The sequence below is a fragment of the Glycine max genome, chromosome 4, assembly GCF_000004515.6.
Source record: "Glycine max cultivar Williams 82 chromosome 4, Glycine_max_v4.0, whole genome shotgun sequence".
NCBI classification, from domain to species: domain Eukaryota; kingdom Viridiplantae; phylum Streptophyta; class Magnoliopsida; order Fabales; family Fabaceae; genus Glycine; species Glycine max.
The window spans coordinates 35,078,044-35,102,283 of record NC_016091.4 but is presented as its reverse complement, the minus strand read 5'-3'; the positions used below and the strand labels follow the sequence as shown (position 1 = coordinate 35,102,283).

Sequence of the window (24,240 nt, the reverse complement as noted above, 5' to 3'; positions counted from 1 at the left end):
TGTTATTTCAGAATACACCTAAATGTGCATATCACAATATCTTCAAGCCTTTATTTCCTTGCTCAAATCATGATGAAGAATGAATGAATCTTGATCATCATGAATCTCTCACTGAAATGCAGAGTGGTTCCCTTAGATGACTCTCAGAAAGTATTTTCGAAAGATACGATCTAAATTAGATTCACTAATGAGAATGAACAAGAGAGGGTATATATAGATTTTAATATGAAAGACAAATTTAATTGATTAACAAATGGGGTAATTGATTAATTTTTTCAAATCCTTCTTGACATGCATTTCCAGAAACTTGGTAATCGATTATAGAACGAGGTAATTGATTATCTTGTTTCATAGAGAGTTTCTAAGCTTTTATAGTTTATGGAATAATCGATTATTTTGTAACACCAAGATCTCTTAAGTTTCCAGATGTAATATAATCAATTACAATATGTGGTAATTGATTACTTCACGCTACAGAGACTCCATTATTTTGAAACTAGCTTAGGTAATCGATTAATTTGATAAAACTTGCCAATATTTCAAGAGAAGTAAGCTTTGATGCTTGTTCTAACACTTTGTAATTGATACTTAAACTTTGTAATCTATTACACAATGATTGAACTTATTGCTTCTTAGAAACATTGAGTTCAAATCATTTTTCTTCTCATGTTTGATAACCACTAAGCATGAACAAAGATACCTAAGTCTAAAACATCCAATACAAATGGCAAATCTTTAGAAATATGATTGGCATTGCGAAAATATAAAAACCAAAAGAACCTAAAAGAAATCTTCAAGTCTTCAAACTCTTAATCCAACAATCTCCACCTTTTTGGTTTTGATCTAGCCAAACCAATTGATGTGTATTGGTGTTTTTTCTTTGTTCTTGTACCTGTTCTACATCATACTTAAAAACACATGTTAGAAGCATTTATTCAAATCATGGTAGCTAGGTACATACACAATCAAATATATCTTTCTCCCCTAAATAAAGATATGAATGTGTGTTAACCATTTTGTTACATGTAAGTCAAATAGGTTTGATGACTGGAAGCAACACCAGGTAAGACTTATCCAATAATGGATACCTTGTCCACTGGAAGCAAGAAGTACTCATCCAGTTCATCCAAACAACAATTGGAATGAGCATTTCATATGAATTATTAATTTATTCAAATTTATATGATTTTATTTAAGAGGAACATATTTGTGAATCTATCTTTAACTTCCTTTTATATGTCTAACGGTCATATTGAGTAATAAATAAAAAATATGAAAAGTCTTGATCCTATCAGATAGAAACACACAATATCGGCTTATTTCAGGAAATAAGATCAATCTGTATAATAGTCATATTATTCAATTCCGAAGATACTCTCCAAAATTATGAACTTTTCTTTACCTATGAATACAACATCAAAGATTGAAGAAAAATGACTAACACCTACAGAAAAACAAGAGTCGTGAAACAAGAAACAAGTGAAAAGAAAAACATTTGTTGAGATATACACTAAGCTTAAGTGAGTCCATCCTTTGTGATATTCAAAGTACAAGTGAGAGGATATTTGTAAAATCACTCTTTGAGTGTTGTAAAGAATCTTTGATTCTATATCAAACTTTTGTTTGTGAAAGCTAGGAGTGACTTAGTGACAAAACAATACTTGGTTGTTCTTAGATTCAGGAGGAGTTTAAGAGTTGTGCCAGTAGTGGCCTTGAGAATACTTGTAAGCTAGAAGTAGCAGAAAAGAATACTTGTAATCAAGTTTGACTAGTGAAACCATTTACTGGTTGGTAAAGGAGAATTGGATGTAGCTCAAGTTGAATGAACCAATATTAAACAAAGTATTTTTACTGCTCTTCTTTAGCTTACCAAAGTATTTCAAAGTCCATTGTTGACACATTTTGCACACAAGGTTTTCGCTGAAAATAAGTTTTATACATCACCGGACGACACTCCACTTTTAGTCACTAGACGAGGTTCTTATCAACTTGTTTTATTATAAGATCTTCCATTTTGAAAAGGTTTTATATTTTGACTAACACACTATTCAAACCCCCCCCCCCCTTGTAGTGTGATTTATTATATTTCAAAGAAATTAGCATCATGAAGAAATGTTTTCTTTTGTTGTCAATTCATTATTTCCAGAATCACTCCAGTTGCCTTATAATTAGTCATATCAGCAAACCAAGGGCATTAATGCACAACAAGCAAAGCTTCATCTGGAAAAGTATCATAGATATCGTGCTCCTTGGAAGTGACTTTTTCATTCACAAGTCTAGATAGGTGGTTAGCCACTAAATTTTCACTTCCCTTCTTATCCTTTATTTCTTGATCAAATTCCTACAACATAAGTATCCACCTAATAAGTATTTGTTTGGAATTAGGCTTAGTTAAGAGGTACTTAATTGTTGCATGATCAATGTAAACAACCACTTTAGAGCCGATGATATAGAATCTGAATTTTTCCAATGCATTCACAACTAGTAACTCCTTACTTGTTGCATAATTCACTTAATGCTCATTGAGAACTTTACTAGCATAGTGTATAGCATGGACATTTTGTCTTTTTTTCTTTGCCTCAAAACAACACCAACTGCATAATCACTTGTGTAACACACCATTTTTCGTAAATAAATTAAAAAAGTTTTTTTTATTTAAAAATAAATAGTTTTAGAAAAATGATGAGGTTTTTATAATTGAATAAATTAGAAGAAATAATTTTATTAATTAAAATAATGGTTTGAAGGAAAATAAAAAAAAAGATATTTTATTTATTCATTTGATAGGAAATAAAATAGAGTTCTTACTTATAAAATAATAAAAATAAAGAAAAATAGAATAAATAATAGGCTGAGAGTATTCTAGCTATAAATAGAGACACATTAGGTCAGTTTTCAGACTGACAATATGTCTCTATGCTTTTCCTTCCTCTCAATTTCGTTTTTCCTTCTCCCCCTCCCAAATCTTTTCCCGCATACACTCAAACCTATCTCATAAAATGACGATCCCGAACTCATTAACCATTAGATCATTGTGAAATTTGAGCACAAGGTTTGAAACTTATTTCTACACAGACCCACCGTTGGGAGTTTTAAGAAAATTTTTGTGGTGCAAGAAATGCCCCTCGCGCTGAGCTTTTCCTTTTCCCACAGACACCCAAAACCCGTATAAGTAAAACTACAATCCCGGGTTTATTAACCGTTGGATCATCGTGAAATGTGAACACCATCTTCAGAATCGCTTTTCGCAGATATTCACCGTTGGGATTTTTGAACTAATTACCATAGAGAGAGAAACGTCCCTCACACGTTGACAGTAAAATAGAGGCTACAATCTCTTCTCCTTTTCTCTAACACTTGGAAACCCTAACAGAGCAAGCAGAGGGAAAGCTTGAAGAATCTTAGGGAACTTCTAGAGACGCAACTATCATTGCCGGAATACACACGTGAGCTTGCTTAGAGATAAGGGATGAGTTTATCACAATTGGGGTTAGAATGAACATGTGTAGGGATCCTTAGAGGATTAAATTGGGTTTATTTTAGGATGTTTATTAAATTATAATTTTTCCTTTATGATTATAAATATGATATTGTTGTGTTTGATGAACTAATTGATGTCCTGATGTGAATTGGTTGATAAATTGAGTGCTCTTGGTGTTTTTCATGTTTTTTTACCTATGATTTTGGTTCTTTGATTTTGATATGATTATGTGAAATTATTTGAGGGGTTTACTCCCCATGTTGTGAGAAACATTTTTGTATAAATTGTTTGTATTTTGGATAAGATTTACTAGGTGAGCATGATAAATTGTAATATTGAGATCATGAAATTGTGATTAAAATTGTGTGTAAATGATAAATTGAATATGTGATGAATTGTGAGATAACATGTTGCTTTGAGATTATAATATTGTTATTGAGATTGAGTATAAGTGTAAAGTTGAACATGTGTTAATTTGGGAGATGCACGTAAACATGTGATGATGGATTGTGACATTATGAGATGTTAAATTGTGGATATGAGATTTGATTGTGAATAAGTGTGTGGTTAACACTTGATGTGACAATACTTGTGTTGTGAGTTGTGAATCATACAATAACCCGACTGGTGTTTATCTTGAGAAAAGTGTTTATGCGTAGTGTTAAAGGAAAAGTATAGGTTTCCTAGTTAGGAACCAATGTTAAATTGTAGCATGATGTGTTAAACGTGTTTGAAACACGAGTGTGAGATCTTGGGTATTGTATAATTCACAAGTTGTGTCTACATGCAAAGAATTGTTTTAGGGGTTGGACCTGAATCAGGAAGATGAAGGCCTAACGGATTCTTCGAAGTCTAGGCCCTGGGGGTAAAGACACACTCGGTTTGAGTGCTCCTTTAAGCCTATGATGATCCCATATGGTTGGAACATTCTCGCAAAATAGAGTGACCCTGACTGGTCACCTTATGATTTTACTTAGTGAGAGTGACCTGACATACCCATTGTGTGGTGCGTCTTGTTATGTACTCCTAAGCGCCCCATGGTGGTTTTTCACTGACATGGTACCACATTGCATATAGGCTTGAGTCTTAGTATAATTGTTATATAACACTTGCTAATTGTTTATTATGAAATTGATGAGTGTTATTTCATCTTGACTCGAGTGTGTGATTCATGCGTAATGTGATTGGTGATTGAAAAATGAATTTTAAATAATATAGTGGTGAAGTGATGGATTGTATTAAGTTGAGCTATGTTATAATTACTTCCATAATTTATTTTGATTATGTCTTTGTTTATTTGTATTTTTTTAGAAATGTGATAACTCACTCCTTGTGTGTTATTTGTGTTTGGATCCTGTGATGATCTCAAACCTTGTGTTCGTGGAAGCAGATGACTAGGTGGATGACTTCAAAGAACCTTGTGCTAGAGGATGTTGGGACACAATGCTCTGATAGAATGTGACATTGGGGATGAGTTTTTATTTTAATTGCATGATGTTATTTTATTTTATTTTACCTCACTGATTTAACAAAATTTCTTTTGTAAACTTTGATGGCCTTGTTCTAAGTCGGATATGTTTTTAATAAGTTTTATTTGGTAATAGTGAAGTGAATGTGAACCTTTTACCTATGTGAATATTTTTATTAGTATTTTTATATGTTTTATTTATTTATATGTATGTCGGGGTAGAGGGTGTCACAACTTGCATCACACTTGAGCTCAAAACTATATTTCCAATTAGGTGAAGAAATTATGGGTGTAGAAGCAAGTTTAGCTTTTAACAATTCATAAGCGTGATAACAAGATGAATCAAACACAAATGGTGTGTCTTTCACAAGAAAACTGCTTAGTGGCTTAGCAATCTTAGAGAAGTCTTTGATAAAGCACCAATAAAATGTAACATGACCAAGAAAACTTCTCACACCTCTTTCATCAACCGGTGGTGGAAGTTTTGCAATTACTTATATTTTGCCTAGATCAACCTCAATTCCTCTTTAAGAGATTTTATGGCCAATAACTATGCCATCTTGAACCATAAAGTGATATTTTTCCCAATTGAGAATGATATTAGTCACTATGCATACTTTTTTAACACAATATCAAGATTGCTCAAGCATGAATCAAAAGATGGACCAAAAATTGAATATTCATCTACAAAAAATTCAATACACTTCTCAACCAAATTGGAAAAAATGGAAAAGCATGCATCTTTGCAATGTGGTAAGTGTATTGCATAATCCAAATGGCATTCTCCTATAAGCATATACCCCAAAGGACAAGTGAAAGTTGTCTTCTCTAGGTCTTTGGGCGTAGACAACTATTTGGTTGTATTCGAAACAACCATAAAGGAAGCTATAAAAAGCTTGGCCCACAAGGTGTTCCAACATTTGATCCATGAAAGGAAAACGAAAATGATCTTTACTTGTGGCTTGATTTAGCTTACAATAATCAATGCACATTCTCCACCTCATCAAAATTCTTGTGGGGATCAACTCATTCTTCACATTCTTGATGACTGTCATACCCCCTTTCTTTAGTACCACTTGTAAGGGACTAACCTATGCACTATTAGAGATAAGGTATATCATATAGGCTTCAAGAAGATTTAGCATCTTTTTCCTCACCACGTCCTTCATAGCAGGACTAAGTCTCTTTTCAGGTTGAGCTATTGGTTTGAAGTTTTCCTTAAGCATAATCTTATGCATAAAAAATGATGGACAAATACCTTTTAGATTAGAAATAGTCAAGCCAATTGATTCCTTATTCTCTTTCAAGACTTTCACTAGCTTTTCTTCCTCCAATTTGAAAAGAGACCTACTAATAATGACCGATTTTCCTCCTCCCTCTTCTAGAAAAACATATTTCAAATGAGAGGGAAGCATTTTCAGCTCTATCTTGGGCTTCTCTTCCTTCTTTTCACCTTCCACCTTTGATTCTTCTAATACTTCTTTAATTAGGTGGAATTTCTTTGGAATTGTCAAGTTGCAACAAGATGTCTAGTACGTCTTTTGCATCCTCCTCTTCTAAGTTATCACAAGAATCTATCATAGCATAATTAAAAGGATTAGAAACTTGCATTTGATTCCACTTGTGTCAATCACTTCATCAAAAATATCCACCCTAAAATAGTCCAAGTCATCATTTGGATGAGTAATAATGTCAAATACATTGAAGATGATTTGATCACCCCTTACTTTGGTAGTGAGCTTGCCTTCCCCCATATTAACTATGGTTTTAGATGTTAACATGAATAGCCTTCCGAAAATGAGAGAAAATTCAACATCTTCCATGATATCCATCACCACAAAGTCCACCAGAAACACAGTTATCTACTTTCACAAGAACATCTTCAACAATACCATAAGGATATTTAATTGAAGGATCCTCTAGTTGTAAGGACATTCTTGTAGGTTTGATCTCTATATCCCTAATTTGTGCTACCATGGAAAGAGGCGTTGAAGCCTTACCAATGGTGAGATTGTCAATGGTACATGGAAAAGTAATATTTCTCGGATCCTTGGCCTTTGGAGGCAATGTGTAACGACCCTTCTCATCACTATGATATCACTAACTCTAAAACGTGACATTTTAGTTTTAAGTGAAAACTCTATTAATTTGATTATAAAAAAATGGGGGTAAAATTTTTCTGTGATATACATTCACCAAACAACGCACAAATACTTATATATATATATATATATATATATATATATATATATATATATATATATATATATATATATATATATATATATTTAACCATTATACATCATTCACATGACAGAAAGTAATTTAGTTTATACATGTATCTAAGCCTGGGATTTAAATGTCCAAATATAAAAGAATAAAGGAACCAACTACGAAGGAGTTGATAACAAAACACAACTCTCTCCCAAAATAATCCTAATGTCATCATGTCAGCTTGGTGGCTCAAACAAAAGAATCTCCCTCCACATCATCTACTATTGTTCATCTGCTCCCACAAACGAAGGTTTACAATCATCATAGAGACTAACCACACGGTACAAAATTGCAAGGGTGAGTTTATTATAAAAAAAATCAACAAGCATCAGATGACAATGATTAGAAAGAAAAAATTAACAATAGCCATAATCATTGTAAATAATCCATCAGTTCAACACACACTTAATAAACTAGTCATCAATTTTTCCACAATTCAAATCAATCATGCTTAGAATGATGCATGCTCATGACTCAACTCTCTCCCAACTTTTCCTCATGAAAAACTACAAGTACTTGCTGACGAAGTTTATACTATTTCCATGCAATATGAAGTATGAAACATGGACACCATGAATGCACTAATTATGGATACTGGGATGCTTAAAACTCTTTAACCACTCTATTCCCCCTCCATGGATATCCATCATGGTCACTGCACCCCCATGTACATACACAACATACATCATCACAATGACATCATCAACATCAACATCATCTCATATCAACATTATCATCAACATTAACATCATCTTATCTAAATATCAACATTATCAATAATCGCATTCCACATACATACATGTAATTTCATGCCTGGGATTCACATTCCCCAGGTCTTCAAACAACACAAGTCTTATAAAACAACAATATCATTTATCAATAACAAATATATTGCATCCAATTAGTCAAAAGCACAATTTTCTTGAAAACCAACATGCATAGGGACATACATACATCCTAATAATTGGGTTCCCTGACCCTAACTATGGTATCAAAAGTTGTAAACCAATAATAAACTCCCATCACCTATTGATATCTCTTTGTTAGCTCCCCTTTGCGTCACTCGGAGGTCTCTCACGTTCACTATTGGATTTCCCCTGTGATTACTTTTTGTTCCACTTTTTCTTCGTACAAATATATTCAAGGGAAATCCGGTTTGCCGGAAAGTGCACCGGATTGTCAAGTATTTAAAAATTAAAACGGATGAATCCGAGTATCGAACACAGGGAACTAATGTTAGCCTGAGTTAAGTTCAGAAATGAAGCATTGTTGAGAGAACATGTATGATTGATAATTTCAAACTGAATTTAAACTAAACTTTTATGCTAAAAACTATAAAATGCAAAGTAAGTAAAAGTGACAGCAGTAGGTAGAAATGTTGGGTCTTTCTAACAAACAAGCTGATGCATATAAATATATTTCTCTAATCAATCATGCTCTTGTGTTCTATGTTGTAGCCTAAATTACTAAACCTTGATCCCTCATCAGACCGAATCAATCTAAGCTTCATCCTCAGATCCCTCTTGTTGGACTAGGCCCAATTTAAACGGACCTCTTAGGTTTAGACTAACTTAAACTGAGTTTCGTCCGCAGATCACTCTTGTAAGACTAGACTCAGCTCAAGCAGCTTACAAAAGTTTAGCCTAATTTAGCCTAAGCTTCATCCGCAGATCCCTCTTGTAAGACTAAGTTTCAATCCTGCTTCAATCAAGTTCTAAGGCAACAGTACATTTCCCAATGCTAAAGTCACCTAACTATGCACACAAATGGATGATCAGACCAAATGCATACAAACATTAAGCATTGAAGGAAGCATTGAACACAAAAAACATAATCAATTAGATATTAAGTATTTACATCAGTTGTTCATTAGAAATCCCCAACTAGGGTGTTTAGCCATCCATTACAGAAGAAACCCTAACAAAAATAATAAGTTTACAAAACTTAGGTATCTCTACAAAAGCTACTCCTCTTGCTGCCTCCAAAGCTCTATTCCCGAAATAGGCACTATGGTGTGCCGTGGAATCTGTGCCCTGGCTTTGTCAAAATTCTGTACCCTAATTTTGCACAAAACAGGCTTCAAATAGGCTCTGAATTCACAACATCGCACTTAGCTCCACCCTTGCGCTTAGTGCGAGTAAGTGGGTTTGGGCTTAGCGCCAGTCTTGCGCTAAGCCTGGCTAAAGACACCTGTTGCGCTTAGTGCACTGATCTCATGCTTAGTGTGCGGCCTTGATATTGATGCCCTGCCAGATTCTTCTATCATGCTAAGCACACTGAAGCTGTGCTTAGCGGTGGATGCACGCTTAGCCCACTGATGAGCTAAGCTCAACTGTCACTTTTGGCATTTCATGACTTAGCCTCTTTTTCACCTGAAATTACACGTATTTCATCATTAAATCCAATGGACATATTCTAGAGACAGCTTTATCCATAAAACAAAATTTATTTACAGAAATCACTACAAAATAACCATAAATTGGGGAACTATACAAGTTTTGGAAATTGATTTCTATACAAAAGTTAGTCGTATAAGATGACTAACATTCACATTCGTTGGTCCAACCATAGAGCTCTATATACCAAATCAAAGACAATTTAGTATAGATTTCAAGGAAAAGGTTAATATCAACATTCGGGGTCAAATATCCTTTCAATTTAAAAAGGACCGAAAGGGTGCTTTGGGGTCTACATCAAACAGACGCCATTTTGAAATTTCAATCATGCCAATGTGACTGGGGTTCAACGAATGTCACAAAAACAACATCAATTTTATAAAAGAGTAACTTTTACAATGTTTCATTTTCAAAGGTTTTTCAATGGAAGTGTAAAAACATCCTACTATGGTTCCCAAATCACAATAGATACTAAGAGAAGCTTAAACTAACTAGGAGAAGACAAGGAAATCATGGTTACCTCATAGAAACCATGGAGGAAAAGTTGAGAGCTCTATTCTCTACTGAATCCTTGAGGTGGATTCTGAAGATTCCATTTCGATTAAAGCATTCCTCTCTGTATGGTGGTCGGACGGCAAGCAACGACTGCTCATGGCGGCCACCGGTGGTCGTGGATGGTGGAAGAGAAGGGTTGAGGATTTGGGTGAGGGTTTAGAGAGAGAGAGAGATGAGAATTGGAATTTTCATGTTAAAGAAACTCCCCTTTTGGTGCTAAGTGTTGCTTAGAGAGCCCATCTCGCTAAGTGAAACTCTCCTTTTGGTGCTAAGCACGACATTTTGCACTGAGCTCCTTGGGTTGGAATTGCACTGAGCTCCTTGGGTTGGAATTGCACTTAGCACGCTTGTCTCGCTAAATGAATTTCCCTTTTGGGTTGGGAATTGTGCTAGCATGCTTATCTCACTAAGCGAATTTTGCTCTCGGGTTGGGAATTGCGCTTAGCGCGCTTGTCTCGCTAAGCAAATTTCCCTTTCGGGTTTGGAATTGCACTTAGCATGTTTGTCTCGCTAAGCGAGATGTCCAAAGAAGTTTATTGGAAGTTCCTAATGGTCAAAACATGTAGACATAAGTCACAAACCTACAGTTCAAGTTTGAAGGCGATCCAACGATTAACGAATCTGAAATCATTATTTTATCGAAATAGGTTTTTGGGTCAAACTTGACATCTCACAAATCCAACACAAGTCAAACAAACTCCACATAACCTAATCATTCACACCAAGCAATCACACACAGATAATTCACACAACACCTCAAATAATCCAAATTAATCAAACAATGCAAGAATTACATCAAATATCTATTTTCAGTTATTGAAATTTTAGGGGGTTATAACTTTCCCACCCTTTTCTAAATTTTGTCCTCAAAATTTACCTGACTCAAACAAGGTTCAATAGACTTCTTGATGTAGCTCCATGTGGAGCTTATAGGCCTTGGATCTTCTTCATCAATGAAGTCCTTTGCTTCTTGAAGATGAATGGTAGCAGAATGGAGAAGGAAGAAAGATGATTGGAGATTCCACTTCAAGGAGAAGATGAGTCAAGAAGAAGCTCACCACCATAGGAAGCCATGAATAAGAGCTTGAAGGTAGGAGAAGATGAATGGAGGGAGAGGGAGAGGGAGAGAAGGAGCACGATGTGAATGTATGTATACATGATTTTGATTATATCAAAAGAAGAATCAGACAAGGCTCATTTGCTTCAAGATTAATACAAGATTATTTCAAAAAACAAAGCCTTGATTCAAGATTTCTTCAAGATCAAGCCTTGCCTCAAAACGAAATATTTCAAGTCATCCAAGGCACATGTAATCAATTACCAATACATGTAATTGATTACCAATGCACATGTAATCGATTACCAATACATGTAATCGATTACCAATGGTTTGAAAGTGTGTAATCGATTACACATCATATGTAATCGATTACCAGAGACTCTGAACGTTGGGAATTCAAATTTTAAATTAAGAGTCACAACTGTTCAAGAAAAATAACTGTGTAATCGATTACATTAATGTTGTAATCGATTACCAGAGAGGATTTTCAAGGAATATCGCCAATAGTCACATCTTATCATTTGGATTTTGAATGGCCATCAAAGGCCTATATATATGTGTGACTTAGGATGAAATTGGCAGAGTGATGCAATCCTCCCTAGGAAGGGACCAGTCACTAGAACCATGAGCAAGAGGCTCCAAGAAGATTGGGCTAGAGCTGCTGAAGAAGGCCCTAGGGTTTTCATGAACCTCAGGGTAGATTTCTGAGCCCATGGGTCAAGGTTGGGTCCAATTATCTTTGTACATATTAGACTAGGATGTCATTATATTTGGTCCTTGTATTTAGGGCTCCATATTGTAGGTATGGTACCCTAGAAATATAGGATTTTTTCAGCCTTTGTATTTTAGGGCACCTAGACTAGTTTTTGTAATAGGGGTAGTTTTGTAATTTCACATGCACTAAGTGGATATTTGATGTGTGTGGTTGGAAATAAATTTAATTGAATTGGTAGAAGCCCAATCCAATTAAATTTTAGAGGGGGAGGTGAGCATTTGCTTACTACACCCCATTGCCACATCATATAGTCACACTTTATGCATGTCTTTCATGCTTTTCATGCCTCATGACACCTAAGCACACTTAGTGGAGAATCTTGGAATTGATCTTGGATTAGTGGGCTGAACCATAACTAAAATTCACTAATCATAATTAGTGAAATTTTGGCTCCAAAGTTTGGCTCCACAAATTCAATTTCAAATTCAAGTGAAATTTGAATTTCCCTCCAATTTTGTGTGACACTTAGGCTATAAATAGAGGTCATGTGTGTGCATTTTTTAAAACTTTTATCATTTGAATATTAACTTCAGATTTCAAAGCTCTTTTAGAGCACAAAATTTCGTGCTCTTCTCTGCCTCTCCCTTCATTCATCTCCTTCTTCCTCCAAGCTCTTATCCATGGCCTCCTATGGTGGTGAGCTTCTTCTAGACTCATCTTCTCCTTGAAGTGGTGTCTCCTCTCTCTCTTCCTTCTCCATTCCGCTGTCATTCATCTTCCAAGAAGCAAAGGAATCCATTGATGAAGAAGATCCTAGGCCTACAAGCTCCAATGGAGCTTACATCATAGAGTTTTGCTGGTCCAGAATGTCTTATCCTCTCAAAAGAAAATAAGAGAGATTCCAAGAGAACTTCATTGTCAAATGCTCTCTCAAAAGAAACTCTTGGGCAAACACCTGCAAATCCATTAAGAGTTCATCCATGGACAAAGGGAGTGGAAAATCTCAAGTGGGTTGCTTGAGTACTGAACCTAGGCACGGAATTTGCCGAACCAGTATAAATCAAGTTTGCATTTCTCTCTTCCCTTAAACTTCTTTTATTTATTGATATTTATCTTTTTCTTTAAAGAAGTTTATTTTGAATTTTCTTTTGAGTAATTCATGTTAAGGGTGCATTGTTAATCCAAAAAGAGAGAGTGAAATTTTAATTGGGGAATAGTCTTTGTATCTTAATTCAACCCCCCATTCTTAAGATAACTGAGGCCATTTGTCCAAAAAGTGGTATTAGAGAATGAGGTATGAACTTTGAAGTGTAATTCTCAAATGATCAAAGTTGAACACATGGCCTCTATTTATAGCCTAAGTGTCACACAAAATAGGAGGGAAATTTGAATTTCTATTCAAATTTCACTTGAATTTGAAATTAAATTTGTGGAGCCAAAATTTCACTAATTATGATTAGTGAATTTTAGCTATGGTTCAGCCAACTAATCCAAGATCAAGTTCAAGATTGTCCACTAAGTGTGCTTAGGTGTCATGAGGCATGTAAAGCACGAAGGACAGACACAAAGTGTGACTATATGATGTGGCAATGGGGTGTAGCAAGTAAATGCTCACCTCCCCCTCTTAAATTTAATTGGATTGGGCTTCTCCCAATTCAATTAAATTTATTTCCCAACGCACACATCAAATATTCACTTAATGCATGTGAAATTACAAAACTACCCCTAATACAAACACTATAATCTAGGTGCCCTAAAATACAAAGGCTGAAAAATCCTACATTTCTAGGGTACCCTACCTACATTATTGAGCTCTAAATACAAGGCCCAAAAATAATGAAACCTTAATCTAATATGTACAAAGATAAGTGGGCTCACACTTAGCCCATGGACCCAAAATCTACCCTAAGGCTCATGAGAACCCTAGGGCCTTCTCTTGCATCTCTGGCCCAATCTTCTTGGAGTCTTCTATCCAATTCCCTTTAGGGGTAGGATTGCATCACTTCTTGCATCTGACTCTCTAGTTCCCATGTGGTGTCCTTTCCTGATGCACCTCCTTAGATCACCTTGACCAACAGAATCGGTTTCCCTCTTAAGTGCTTTGTTCGCTTATCCTCGATCCTCAAAGGCAATGTTTCATATGTCAAGTTCTCTTTCACTTGAACATCATCCAATTCGACCACATAAGATTGATCACGAATATATTTACAAAGTTGAGACACAAGAAAGACATTGTGGAGGGCGGAAAGAGATGGGGGTAATGCAATTTGGTATGCCGTAGGACCAATTCTTTTGAGAATTTGGAAGGGTCCGATAAAATGAGGTGTGAGTTTTCAAGATTTCAAGGATCGACCAACCCCAATCCATGGAGTGACTCTCAAGAATACATGATCTCCAACCTCGAATTCCAGGTCTTTCCTCCTCTTGTCTTGATAACTCTTCTGCCTTCTTTCAGAAGTCCTCATCCTCTCTTGGATCAACTTGACCTTCTTAGTAGTTTTTGTACCACTTCAGGTCCTAAGGTGAGGTTATCTCCGGGTTCTAGCCAATATAGGGGTGTCCTACACTGTTAATTGCTATTCATGAGTTCTTAGTGCATTGAAAATTTGTAAGAAAATAGCAATGTGCCTCCAATTTATGGTTCTTTTTTGTGGAAATTGTAAATATTTTCATTCCTGTGTGAATTTATAGAGTAGAAACTTCATTTTTGTGATCAAATGTTAAATTCAACTCAGTTTGTAGGATAAAGAAGAAAAGGTGTAAAAAGTTGATGATGAACTCGCTTAGCAAGGCAGATTGGCTAAGCGAGCCTCATCCGCTTAGGAAGGCAGTCAGCTCGCTTAGCGAATGCAAAATCCTAGAAGAGGATAAGTCAGAGATTGGCACACTTAGCACGCAGCAAGCCCGTCCAATAAGGATGTTGTCTCTTCATGTGCTTAGCGCACCCAAGCTCGCTTAGCGGATTTTCACTTACTCTCGCTCAGCGAGACATGCTCGCTGAGCAAGCCTTCTTGTGCTGAGAAGTCAAAGAGCCTTTAAAACACTAATTTGGTGGGAACCCAAAGGGATACCAAGCTAGACACAGCTGAAGCTACGTGAAAACAGAGAGAAGAAGGCAGAGAGGCTGGAGAAAAGACATTTTTCTTCACCCTTTTCCATTTTCTTTCACAAAAACATTCATTTTTCTAGTTGTATGAATCTTTTCATGTAATGGAAGGCTAGGAACCTCATTGTTGGGGAGTATTATACTAAACACTCTTAATGTAAACCTCTAACTATCTATGTAATGTTATTTTTGATGTTCTTTGCTTCTATCTGCATTTATTTTACATGCTTGTGGCTTGATCACCCATTTGTATGTTTAGTTAGGCTTTTTAGTGTTGGAAAATGCTTTAAAACCTTAGAACTTGATAGAGCAAGCTAGAGGCCTATGTATCTAGGAATAGAATGCAGTAATCTAGTATGTTTTGCACTGTACGCTTATTGCAACTCTTTTAGAACGAGTTTGTTGAGGAATCAAAAACAAAAGCTAAGAGAGTTAGGCTCATTCTTGTGAGGAATCATGGTGTGAGTATTTACTTGGTGCAAGAGTTCTAGAATAACATCAAATAGAGACAAAACTTTTTATACGGCAAGAGAAAGTTTAGTAGAAAACTCCTCGATGCTTTTTATCTTGATATTTATCACATTTTTACAGCTTTGAGTTTATTTTGCCATTGTCTAAGTAGTTTAACATATTGCAGAAAACTTATCCACCATTGAATCTTTTATTTTATTTCAAAAGCTAAAAAGTGTTTACATACTGAATATACATAATCTAGGTGAAAAAAATTCCCTATGGATACGATACTCGGTCTTACCGTTTAAATACTACTTGTGCAAATCGGTATACTTGCCGATAGGCAAACAAGTTTTGGCGTCGTTGCCAGGGAATTTCTTTCCACTTAGGTTGTATAGAATAGTTTGGAAACATTTATTCTTTATTCTCTTATTGTTTATTGTGAATAGTTTCAATTCAATTTTTATCTCTTGACTTGGTTAACTGCTCTGTTTAGCTTGCTTCTTGTATGCGAGGTAAAACTCCAACAGAGGATTTAGCTCCATTAGATTTGGAGATTGAAGCTACTTGCAGGAGAAACAATGCAGAGAGGAGGAGAGCACTACAAGAGAGGAAAGTGAATCCAAGTGGCGAGATAACTCTTTCGTTTGAATCATCATCATCATTTCCAACAAATTTGAGATAGTCCAAAGTTGGTGCATCCGAAGCTAACATTATGGCAGACGATCAGCCGCAGAGGGTAACTCTTAAGGATTATTCCATCTCTACCATGCCACAATTTTTCACGAGTATTGCGCGGTCAGAAGTCCAAGCTACTATTATTTCTTATCCACACTCCTTGATTCAGGTGATTCAAGGAAATCTTTTCCATGGCCTGCCCAATGAAGACCCATATGCTCACCTAGCAACTTATATAGAGATTTGCAATACAGTTAAGATAGCAGGGGTGCCTGAAGATGCTATTAGACTAAATTTATTTTCATTCTCTTTAGCGGGTGAAGCTAAAAGATGGCTTCAATCTTTCAAGGGAAATAGTTTGAAGACATGGGAAGAAGTGGTGAAGAAATTTTTGAAGAAATATTTCCCTGAATCCAAGACAGTTGAGGGCAAAGCAACAATTTCCTTATTTCATCAATTCCCGGATGAGTCCTTGAGTGAAGCTTTAGAACGTTTCCATGGCTTGCTGCGGAAAACACCAACTCATGGATTCACTGAGCCTATTCAGCTGAATATATTCATTGATGGTTTGAGGCTGCAGTCCAAGCAGTTATTAGATGCTTCAGTCGGAGGAAAAATCAAGTTGAAGACTCTAGAGGAAGCAATGGAGCTCATTGAGAATATGGTAGCTAGTGATCACGCTGTTTTGCATGATAGGACACACATCCCTACCAAAAGAAGTCTGTTAGAGCTTTCTTCACAAGATGCATTGTTGGCCCAGAACAAGTTGTTGGCTAAGCAGCTTGAGACACTCATAGAGACACTTAGCAAATTGCCAAGACTGCTGCAAGTAGCTCAACCATCTCACTCAGCAGTTATGCAGGTTGGGGGCTGAAGTATTTGTGGAGGGGCTCATGAACCAGGTTGTTGTATAGCCCAAGATGTGCAGCCAAAGAGGTAAATTATATGGGGAATCAAAACAAACAAGGATTTCACTCAGGTGGTTTTTCAGGCTACCAACAAGGAGGAAACTTCAATCAAAATCAAGGACAAGGGTGGAGATCACATCCAGGTAATCAGTTCAACAAGGATCAAGAAGGGTCTTCAAATAGACCTCCTAATCAAGGGCCAAACTTGTATGAGAGAACCACCAAGCTAGAAGACACTTTGACTGATTTTATGTAGGTCACAATGTCTAATCATAAGAGTACCGAGTCAGCCATTAAGAACCTAGAAATCCAAGTGGGGCACTTGGCCAAGCAAATAGCAGAAAATTCCTCAGGAGGATTTGGAGCAAATACTAAAAAGAATCCCAAAGAATAGTGCAAAGTTGTTGTCACTAGAAGCAGAAGGGAATTGTTTGTGGAAAGTGAGAGTAGGAGCAACGAAGGAGATTTAGGAGCTGAGGAAGGAAAAAAGAAAGAGGGAGAACAAACAAGTGAGAGAAAAATAAATGAGGGTGATGAAGTAGAAAATGAAAAAAAAAAAACAACAAAAGGAGAGAAAGTGAGGGGGATGAGACAAAAAAGAGTGAAGAGAGAAAGACTAAGAGTGAGTTGGTGATGGAGAAGAAGAAAGAGGTTGTCCCCAATAATGGAAAGGAAGCACCATACCCATTGGTGCTGTCTAAAAAAGACAAGGAGCGATACTTTGCTTGCTTCCTTGAAATTTTCAAGAAATTGGAAATTACTATTCCTTTCGGAGAAGCCTTACAACAGATGCCACTCTACACTAAGTTTCTCAAGGATTTGTTGAGCAAGAAGGGTAAATATATACACAGTGAAAACATTATGGTGGAGGGCAATTATAGTGCATTTATTCAGAGGTTCCTCCCACCGAAATGCATAGATCTAGGGAGTATCACTATCCCATGCTCAATAGGTGTTGTGTCGGTTGGAAAAACACTTATTGATTTAGGGGCTATCATCAATCTGATGCCCCTGTCTATGTGTAGAAGGATAGGGAACTTGGAGATTCTACCAACTAGAATGACATTGCAGCTAGCTGATCGTTCAATCACAAGACCCTATGGTGTAGTAGAAGATGTATTGGTCAAGGTGCGTCACTTCACATTTCCTGTTGATTTTGTGATCATGGATATAGAAGAAGATGTTGAGATTCCATTGATCTTAGGCCGTCCATTCATGTTGACGGCCAAATGCGTGGTGGATATGGGAAATGGTAACCTAAAAATGAGCGTTGATTATCAAAAGGTTACCTTCAATTTATTTGACGCAATTAAGCATCCAAGTGACCATAACGCCTGTTTTAAGATGGAGAAAGTTGAACATGAGGTGGCTATGGTCGCTAGAGCTATGGTATTACAGTCTCCATTAGAAAACGTTCTAACCAGTGTTGTGGATTGCCTTACAAAAGAAGAAGAAAAAGAGTTGCAGAAATGCCTAGAAGAGTTAGATGGGTTAAAAGGAGGTCCTTCAGAAAAAGTTGTGTTTGAAGAATTGAAAAAGGACATTCCTACAGAGAAGGCTACAGTGGAACTGAAGATATTGCCTGAGCATTTGAGGTATGTGTTTTTAGAAGAGAAGGAGGCAAGTCCAGTGGTCATTAGCAACTCGTTGACTGATGAGGAAGAGTCTCGGCTAGTAGAAGTTTTGAAGAAGCATAAGGCAGCTATTGGATGGCACATTTCCGACCTTAAGGGAATTAGCCCTTCATATTACATGCACAAGATTAACATGGAAGCCGAGTACAAACCTGTGAGATAGCCGCAAAGAAGATTGAATCCTTCTATGAAGGAGGAAGTGCGCAAAGAAATGCTTAAGTTGTTGGAAGCAGGCCTCATCTATCCCATTTCTGATAGTGCATGGGTTAGCCCTGTACAGGTAGTCCCAAAGAAGGGCGGCATGACAGAGATAAGTAATGAAAAGAATGATTTGATCCCCACAAGAACGGTCACGGGGTGGAGGATGTGCATTGATTACAGAAAGCTGAATGATGCCACAAGGAAAGATCACTTTCATCTTCCTTTCATGGACCAGATGCTTAAGAGATTAACTGGTCAATCATTTTATTTTTTTCTAGATGGCTACTCTGGCTATAATCAAATTGTTGTGGACCCAAATGATCAAAGTGAAGACAACATTCACTTTCCCTTTCGGTGTGTTTGCTTACAAAAGAATGCCCTTCGGGCTTTACAATGCTCCTGCTACGTTTCAACGATGCATGATGGCAATATTTGCCGACATGGTGGAGAAGTGCATTGAGGTGTTTATGGATGACTTCTGGGTGTTTGGCTCATCATACGATTGCTGTCTAGCAAATTTAGAGCTGGTGTTGCAACACTATGAAGAGACCAACCTGGCGCTTAATTGGGAAAAATGTCATTTCATGATTCAAGAAGGGATTGTATTGGGCCACAAAATTTTTGTAAGGGGGATTGAGGTAGATAAAGCAAAGATTGATGTGATTGAAAAGCTGCCTCCTCCAGTGAATGTCAAGGGAGTAAGAAGCTTTTTGGGGCATGCTAGGTTTTATAGGCAGTTTATAAAAGATTTTTCAAAGATTGCCAAACCGCTCAGTAACTTACTCAACAAGGACGTTGTGTTCTTGTTTGATGAAGAGTGTTTGAACGCATTCAATGCCTTAAAGACCAACTTAGTGTCCGTTCTCGTCATTATAGCACCGGATTGGAGCCAGGAATTTGAGCTCATGTGCGACGCAAGTGACTATGTCATGGGTGCTGTGTTAGGCCATAGGAAGGGGAGAATTTTTCATGCTATCTACTATGCAAGCAAGGTCTTAAATGATGCTCAACTAAACTATGCCACCACAAAAAAGGAGATGCTTGCAATTGTCTATGCTATGGAGAAATTTAGATCATACTTGGTGGGGTCCAAGGTTATTGTTTACACCGACCATGCAACTATTAAATACTTGTTGACTAAAGCTGACTCCAAGCCCAGGTTAATCAAGTGGGTTTTATTGCTACAAGAATTTGATCTAGTCATCCAAGACAAGTAATGATCTGAAAATTTGGTGGCTGACCACTTGTCAAGACTAGTCAATGAGGAAGTGACTTTGAATGAGCTGGAGATAAGAGATGAATTTCCAGATGAATCGCTGCTCATGGTGAATGAAAGGCCATGGTTTGCTGATTTGGCCAACTTCAAGTCAGGATGCATCCTTCCAAAGGATTTGAACTGGCAGCAAAAGAAGAAATTCTTGCATGATGCCCGATTTTTTATGTTTGGGATGATCCACACCTGTTTAAGATTGGAGTTGATAATCTTTTAAGGAGATTGTAACAATAGAAGAATCTAGAAGCATATTGTGGCACTGCCATAATTCACCTTGTGGAGGTCATTATAGTGGAGACAAAATAGTAGCCAAGGTCTAGCAAGCAGGATTCTTTTGGCCATAACTTTTCAAGGACATTCATGAACATGCAACTCAATGTGATCAATGTCAAAGAATGAGAGGAATCTCAAGAAGAAATGAAATGCCTCTTCAGAACATTATGGAGGTAGAAGTCTTTGACTGTTGGGGAATTGACTTTGTAGGTCCACTCCCTCCATCTTTTGGCAATGAATATATCCTTGTAGCTGTTGATTATGTCAACAAGTGGGTTGAAGCAGTGGCTGCCCCAAAGAATGATGCCAAAACTGTGGTAAAATTCTTGAAATAGAATATCTTTTCTCGCTTTGGGGTGCCAAGGGTCCTAATTAGTGATGGGGGCTCTCAGTTTTGCAACAGCCAACTTCAGAAGGTGTTAGGCCATTAGAATGTCACACACAAAGTGGCATCACCATACCACCCACAGACGAACAATCAAGTTGAAGTTTCCAACAGGGAACTGAAGAAGATTTTGGAGAAAACTATGGCCTCCACTCGATCCCTAGTTAGACTGAATCAATCCAAGCTTCATCCTCAGATCCCTCTTGTTGGACTAGGCTCAAGTTAGACAGCCCTCCTAGGTTCAGACTAACTTAAACTAAGCTTCATCCTCAAATCCCTCTTGTTGGACTAGACTTAGCTTAAATAGCTTACGAAAGTTTAGACTAATTTAGCCTAAAATTTGTTCTCAGATCCCTCTTGTTGGACTAGACTTAGACCAAACAACATTATTGTAACAACATATTTAAAACCAAAACTTAATCCACAGATCCCTCTTGTAAGACTAAGTTTCAATTTTGCTTCATTCAAGTTTTAAGGTAATAACACATTTCCCAATGCTAAAGTCACCTAACTAGGCACACAAATGGTTGATCAGACCAAGAGCATACAACATTTAAACACTGAAAGAAGCATTGAACACAAGAAACACAATCAATTAGATATTAAAATAATTAAATCAGTTGTTCATTAGAAATCCCCAACAAGGGTGTTTAGCCAGCCATTAAAGAAAAACCCCTAATAATAATAATGAAATTACAAAACCTAGGTATCTCTGCAAAAGCTGCTCCTTTTGCTGCCTCCAGAGCTCTATTCTCGAAAAATGCACTATGGTGTGCTCTAGAATCTGTGCAAATCATCTGCCTAAAAGTTATGTATGCCCTAATTTTGCACAAAATAGGCTTTAAATAGGCTCTGAATCCGCGATGCTGCACTTAGCGCCACCCTCGCACTTAGTGCGAGTAAATGGATTTGAGCTTAGCGCCAATCACGTGCTGAGCCTGGCTGAAGACAACTGTTGCGCTTAGCACGTGGCTTTGATATTGATGCCTTGCCAGATTCTTCTGTCGTGCTGAAGCTGCGCTTAGCCCAACTGATGAGCTAAGCTCAACTATCACTTTTAACACTTTTGTTCACCTGAAATTGTACAAATTTCATCATTAAATTCAATGGAATTATTCTAGAGACAACTTTAACCATAAAACAAGATTTATTTACAAAATCACTGCAGAATAACCATAAATTGGGGAAACTATACAAGTTTTGGAAAATGTTTTCTATACAAAAGTTAGTCGTATAAGACGACTAACAACAGGTAAATAGTGAAGGTAACCAACTGCTATAACTCGGTGAGTTGTGTGAATCTTAAACTGTAAGAGAACGACTAGCATCAAGTACCGATTTTTGTATGAATCTTTGAATATTGAATGAATGCATGATTTGGAAATGATGAAGGCTATGATTGAATTGATTTAGCCACTTAGCCAAACAGCCTTACCATGTTCATGAATGATTAGACCCTTGCACCCTTTTTAAGCTTGAATATAAATAAATGAGTCATTGAACCATGTACATAAATGTAAATGCAATCTCTGCTTACCCTTGCACCCTTTTTGAGCTTGATGCATGCGTAGTCATCTTTGTTTGTGTGATTGATACATTTGAGACAAACAACATTTTGGTTAACCACTGTTAAGTCCTTTTGCTTGAGGACAAGTAAACTGTTATTTTCCTTGCTTGAGGACAAGGAAAACTGTAAATTTGGGTGAGTTTGCTAATTGTTATTCATGAGTTCTTAGTGCATTGAAAATTTGTAAGAAAATAGCAATGTGCCTCCAATTTATGATTCTTTTTGTGGAAATTGTAAATATTTTCATTCTTTTGTGAATTTATAGAGTAGAAACTCCATTTTTGTGATCTAATGTTGAATTCAACTCAATTTGTAGGCTAAAGAAGAAAAGGTGTAAAAAGTTGTTGATGAACTCGCTTAGCGAGGCAGATTGGCTAAGCGAGCCTCATCCGCTTAGCGAGGCAACCAGCTCGCTTAGTGGATGCAAAACCCTAGAAGAGGATAAGTCAGAGAGATCAATGCACTTAGCGCGCAGCCAGCTCGCCCAGCTAGGATGTTGTCTCTTCTCGCGCTTAGCGCGCCCAAGCTCGCTTAGCGGATTTTCACTTACTCTCGCTTAGCGAGATATGCTCGCTGAGCGAGCCTTCATGTGCTGAGAAGTCCAAGAGCCTTTAAAACACTGAGTTGGTGGGAACCCAAAGGGGGACCAAGCTACACAAGCTACGTGAAAAAGAGAGAAGAAGGCAGAGAGGCTGGAGAGAAGACATTCTTCTTCACCCTTTTCCATTTTCTTTCACAAAAACATTCATTTTTTCTAGTTGTATGAAGCTTTTCTTGTAATGGAAGGCTAGGAACCTCATTGTTGGGGAATATTCTACTGAACACTCTCAATGTAAACCTTTAACTATCTATTTAATGTTATTTTCTCGTGTTCTTTCCTTCTATCTGCATTTATTTTACATGCTTGTGGCTTGATCACCCATGTGTATGTTTAGTTAGGTTTTTTAGTGTTGGAAAATGCTTTAAAACCTTAGAACTTGATAGAGCAAGCTAGAGGCATGTGTATCTTGGAATATAATGCAGTAATCTAGTATGTGTTGCACTGTACACTTATTGTAACTCTTTTAGAACGAGTTTGTTGAGGAATCAAGAACAAAAGCTAAGAGAGTTAGGCTCATTCTTGTGAGGAATCATGGTCTAAGTATTTACTCGATGCAAGAGTGCTAGAATAACGTTAAATAGAGAAAAACCTTTTTATACGGCAAGAGAAAGTTCAGTAGAAAACTCCACAATGCTTTTTATCTTGATATTTATTGCATTTTTACAACTTTGAGTTTATTTTGCCATTGTCTAAGTAGTTTAACATATTGCAAAAGAACTAATCCACCATTTAATCTTTTATTTTATTTCAAAAGCTAAAAAGTCTTTACATACTAAATATACATAATATAGGTAAAACAAATTTCCTGTGGATACGATACTCGATCTTACCGTTTAAATACTACTTGTGCAAATCGGTACACTTGCCGATAGGCAAACATACACCTTCTACCATACAAAGCTTCGTAGGGAGCCATGCCAATGGTAGAATGAAAACTGTTGTTATACATGAACTCTATCAACAATAGAAAACTCTCCCAACTCCCTTTTTGTTCTAAGACACACGCTCTCAAAAGGTCCTTCAACGATCGAATGGTCTGTTCAGTCTAGCCACCAATCTGATGGTGGTTGATGTAAGCTCCATTGGAGCTTGTAGGCCTAGGATCTGATGCAATCCTACCCCGCAAGGGCATTGGATAAAAGACTCCAAGTAGATTGGGCCAGAGATCCAAGGGAAGGCCCTAGGGTTCTCATGAGCCTTAGGGTAGATTTC

At 36.9% G+C, this 24,240-nt stretch overlaps 1 protein-coding gene across 1 annotated transcript; it reads left to right on the top strand.

The window, feature by feature from the left end:
- The first annotated feature begins 17,727 nt into the window (after window positions 1–17,727).
- On the top strand, window positions 17,728–18,891 carry LOC102660353 (uncharacterized). The gene has a single exon (XM_006579156.1). The coding sequence runs from the start codon at window positions 17,728–17,730 to the stop codon at window positions 18,889–18,891; it is 1,164 nt and encodes a 387-aa protein (XP_006579219.1).
- Window positions 18,892–24,240: the final 5,349 nt, after the last annotated feature.

Excerpts from the sequence above, each read along its gene's own strand:
- LOC102660353 (XM_006579156.1), top strand. The coding sequence starts at position 17,728 with ATGGAGAAGAAGAAAGAGGTTGTCCCCAATAATGGAAAGGAAGCACCA.